The sequence below is a fragment of the Zalophus californianus genome, chromosome 10 (genome assembly GCF_009762305.2).
Source record: "Zalophus californianus isolate mZalCal1 chromosome 10, mZalCal1.pri.v2, whole genome shotgun sequence".
Lineage (NCBI taxonomy): Eukaryota > Metazoa > Chordata > Mammalia > Carnivora > Otariidae > Zalophus > Zalophus californianus.
Genome location: NC_045604.1, coordinates 91813660 through 91817719, shown reverse-complemented (window position 1 = coordinate 91817719; position 4060 = coordinate 91813660). Strand labels below are relative to the sequence as shown.

Sequence of the window (4060 nt, the reverse complement as noted above, 5' to 3'; positions counted from 1 at the left end):
CTCTAGAACCCTCAGTTTGTTTTTCAGAGTCCATCATCTCTCATGGTTCGTCTCCCCCTCTGACATACTCCCCTTCTCTTCCTCTCCTGTTATCTTCTTCATTTTCTTTTTCTTAAAATATGTTGCATTATTTGTTTCAGAAGTACAGATCTGTGATTCCACAGTCTTGCACAATTCACAGCGCTCACCGTAGCACATACCCTCCCCAATGTCTGTCACCCAGCCACCCCATCCCTTTCACCCCCAACCACTCCAGTAACGCTCAGTTTGTTTCCTGAGATTAAGAATTCCTCATATCAGTGAGGTCATGCGATACATGTCTTTTCTGATTGACTTATTTCACTCAGCATAACACCCTCCAGTTCCATCCACGTCGTTGCAAATGGCAAGATCTCATTCCTTTTGACGGCTGCATAATATTCCATTGTGTATATATACCACCTCTTCTTTATCCGTTCATCTGTCGATGGACATCTTCGCTCTTTCCACAGTTTGGCTATTGTGGACCTTGCTGCTATAAACATTGGGGTACACGTACCCCTTCGGGTCCCTACATTTGTATCTTTGTGGTAAATACCCAGTAGTGCAATTCCTGGCTCGAACGGTAGCTCTAATTTCAACTGTTTGAGGAACCTCCATACTGTTTTCCAGAGTGGTTGCACCAGCTTGCATTCCCACCAACAATGTAGGAGGGTTCCCCTTTCTCCACATCCCCGCCAACATCTGTGGTTCCCTAACTTGTGAATTTTAGCCTTTCTGACGGTTGTGAGGTGGTATCTCTTTGAGGTTTTGATTTGGATTTCCCTGATGCTGAGCGATGTTGAGAACTTTTTCATGTGCCTGTTATCCATTTGGAAATCTTCTGTGGAAAAATATCTGTTCTTGTCTTCTGCCCATTTCTTCATTGGATTATTTGTTCTTTGCGTTTTGAGTTTCATAAGTTCTTTATACATTTTGGATACTAGGCCTTTATCTGATATGTCATTTGCATATCTTTTCTCCCATTCTGTCGGTTGTCTTTTGGTTTTGTGGACTGTTTCTTTTGCTGTGCAAAAGCTTTTTATTTTTTTATTTTTTTATTGTTATGTTAATCAACATATATTCCATCATTAGTTTTTGGTGCAGTGTTCCATGATTCATTGTTTGTTCATAACACCCAGTGCTCCATGCAGATCGTGCCCTCCTCAAATCCCATCACTAGGCTAACCCATCCCCCTACCCCCCTCCCCTCTAGAACCCTCAGTTTGTTTTTCAGAGTCCATCATCTCTCATGGTTCGTCTCCCCCTCTGAAATACTACCCTTCTCTTCCACTCCTGTTATCTTCTTCTTTTTCTTTTTTCTTCAAATATGTTGCGTTATTTCTTTCAGAATTACAGATCTGTGATTCCACAGTCTTGCAAAATTCACAGCGCTCATCGTAGCACATACCCTCCCCAATGTCTTTAACCCAGCCACCCCATCCCTCTCACGCCCAACCACTCCAGTTACACTCAGTTTGTTTCCTGAGATTAAGAATTCCTCATATCAGTGAGGTCATGCGATACATGTCTTTCTCTGATTGACTTATTTCACTCAACATAACACCCTCCAGTTCCATCCACGTCGTTGCAAATGGCAAGATCTCATTCCTTTTGACGGCTGCATAATATTCCATTGTGTATATATACCACTTCTTCTTTATCCATTCATCTGTCGATGGACATCTTGGCTCTTTCCACAGTTTGGCTATTGTGAACATTGCTGCTATAAACATTGGGGTACATGTATCCCTTCGGGTCCCGACATTTGTATCTTTGTGGTAAATACCCAGTAGTGCAATTCCTGGCTCGAACGGTAGCTCTAATTTCAACTGTTTGAGGAACCTCCATACTGTTTTCCAGAGTGGTAGCACCAGCTTGCATTCCCTTAAACAGTGTAGGAGGGTTCCCCTTTCTCCACATCCCCGCCAACATCTGTCGTTCCCTGACTTGTTAATTTTAACCATTCTGACGGGTGTGAGGTGGTATCTCTTTGAGGTTTTGATTTCGATTTCCCTGATGCCGAGCGATGTTGAGCACTTTTTTATGTGCCTGTTGGCCATTTGGATGTCTTCTTTGGAAAATTGTCTGTTCATATCTTCTGCACTTTTCTTGATTGGATTATTTGTTCTTTGGGTGTTGAGTTTGATAAGTTCTTTACAGATTTTGGATACTAGCCCTTTATCTGTTATGTCATTTGCAAATATTTTCTCCAATTCTGTCGGTTGTCTTTTGGTTTTGTAGACTGTTTCTTTTGCTGTGCAAAAGATTTTTTTATTGTTATGTTAATCACCATATAGTAAATCATTAGTTTCTGGTGCAGTGTTCCATGATTCATTGTTTGTTCATAACACCAATGTTCCATGCAGAACGTTCCCTCCTCAATACCCATACCCAGGCTAACCCATCCCCCTACCTCCCTCCCCTCTAGAACCCTCAGTTTGTTTTTCAGAGTCCATCACCTCTCATCGTTCGTCTCCCCCTCTGACATACTCCCCTTCTCTTCGTCTCCTGTTATCTTCTTCTTTTTCTTTTTTCTTAAAATATGTTGCGTTATTTATTTCAGAAATACAGATCTGTGATTCCACAGTCTTGCACAATTCACAGCGCTCACCGTAGCACATACCCTCCCCAATGTCTATCACCCAGCCACCCCATCCCTCCCACCCCCAACCACTCCAGTAACACTCAGTTTGTTTCCTGAGATTAAGAATTCCTCATATCAGCTTCTTTTTCGAGAGAACACCAAATGGCGGATGACGCCGGTTCTGCGGGAGGGCCCGGAGGGCCCGGGGGCCCCGGAATGGGAGGCCGCGGCGGCTTCCGCGGAGGCTTCGGCAGCGGCATCCGGGGCCGCGGTCGCGGCCGTGGTCGGGGCAGGGGTCGAGGCCGCGGAGCTCGTGGAGGCAAGGCCGAGGACAAGGAGTGGATCCCCGTCACCAAGCTGGGCCGCCTGGTCAAGGACATGAAGATGAATTCTTTAGAGGAGATCTATCTTTTCTCTCTGCCTATCAAGGAATCTGAGATCATTGATTTCTTTCTGGGAGCATCCCTCAAGGATGAGGTTCTGAAAATCATGCCTGTGCAAAAGCAGACCCGTGGTGGCCAGCGGACCAGGTTCAAGGCGTTTGTTGCCATCGGAGATTACAACGGACATGTCGGCCTGGGTGTTAAGTGCACCAAGGAGGTCGCCACTGCCATCCGTGGGGCCATCATCCTAGCCAAGCTTTCCATCGTCCCCGTGAGGCGAGGCTACTGGGGGAACAAGATCGGCAAGCCTCACACTGTCCCATGCAAGGTGACTGGCCGCTGTGGCTCTGTGCTGGTGCATCTCATCCCCGCCCCCAGAGGCACTGGCATTGTTTCAGCCCCTGTGCCCAAGAAGCTACTGATGATGGCCGGTATTGACGACTGCTACACTTCAGCCAGAGGCTGCACTGCCACGCTGGGGAACTTCGCTAAGGCTACTTTTGATGCCATCTCCAAGACTTACAGCTATCTCACCCCTGACCTCTGGAAGGAGACAGTGTTCACCAAGTCTCCATATCAGGAATTCACTGATCATCTTGTGAAGACCCACACCAGAGTCTCTGTGCAGAGGACCCAGGCTCCAGCTGTGGCCACCACCTAGTTTTATACAAGAAAAATAAAGTGAACTAAAACTTGAAAAAAAAAAAAAGAAGAATTCCTCATATCAGTGAGGTCATGCGACACATGTCTTTCTCTGATTGACTTATTCCACTCAACATAACACCCTCCAGTTCCATCCACGTCGTTGCAAATGGCAAAATCTCATTCCTTTTGACTGTTGCATAATAATCCATTGTGTATATATACCACCTCTTCTTTATCCATTCATCTGTCGATGGACATCTTGGCTCTTTCCATAGTTTGGCTATTGTGGACATTGCTGCTATAAACATTGGGATACACGTACCCCTGCGGGTCCCTACATTTGTATTTTGTGGTAAATACCCAGGAGTGCAATTGCTGGATCGAACGGTAGCTCTAATTTCAACTGTTTGAGGAACCTCCATACTGT

General features: G+C 45.6%; 1 protein-coding gene across 1 annotated transcript; it reads left to right on the top strand.

Annotated features, from left to right (window-relative positions):
* The first annotated feature begins 2763 nt into the window (after window positions 1–2763).
* On the top strand, window positions 2764–3684 carry LOC113915771 (40S ribosomal protein S2-like). Its single transcript, XM_035722348.1, has one exon. It carries the CDS (start codon window positions 2768–2770, stop codon window positions 3647–3649), a length of 882 nt encoding a protein of 293 aa, XP_035578241.1. The 5' UTR covers window positions 2764–2767; the 3' UTR covers window positions 3650–3684.
* The last annotated feature ends 376 nt before the right edge of the window (window positions 3685–4060 follow it).

Excerpts from the sequence above, each read along its gene's own strand:
- LOC113915771 (XM_035722348.1), top strand. The coding sequence starts at position 2,768 with ATGGCGGATGACGCCGGTTCTGCGGGAGGGCCCGGAGGGCCCGGGGGC.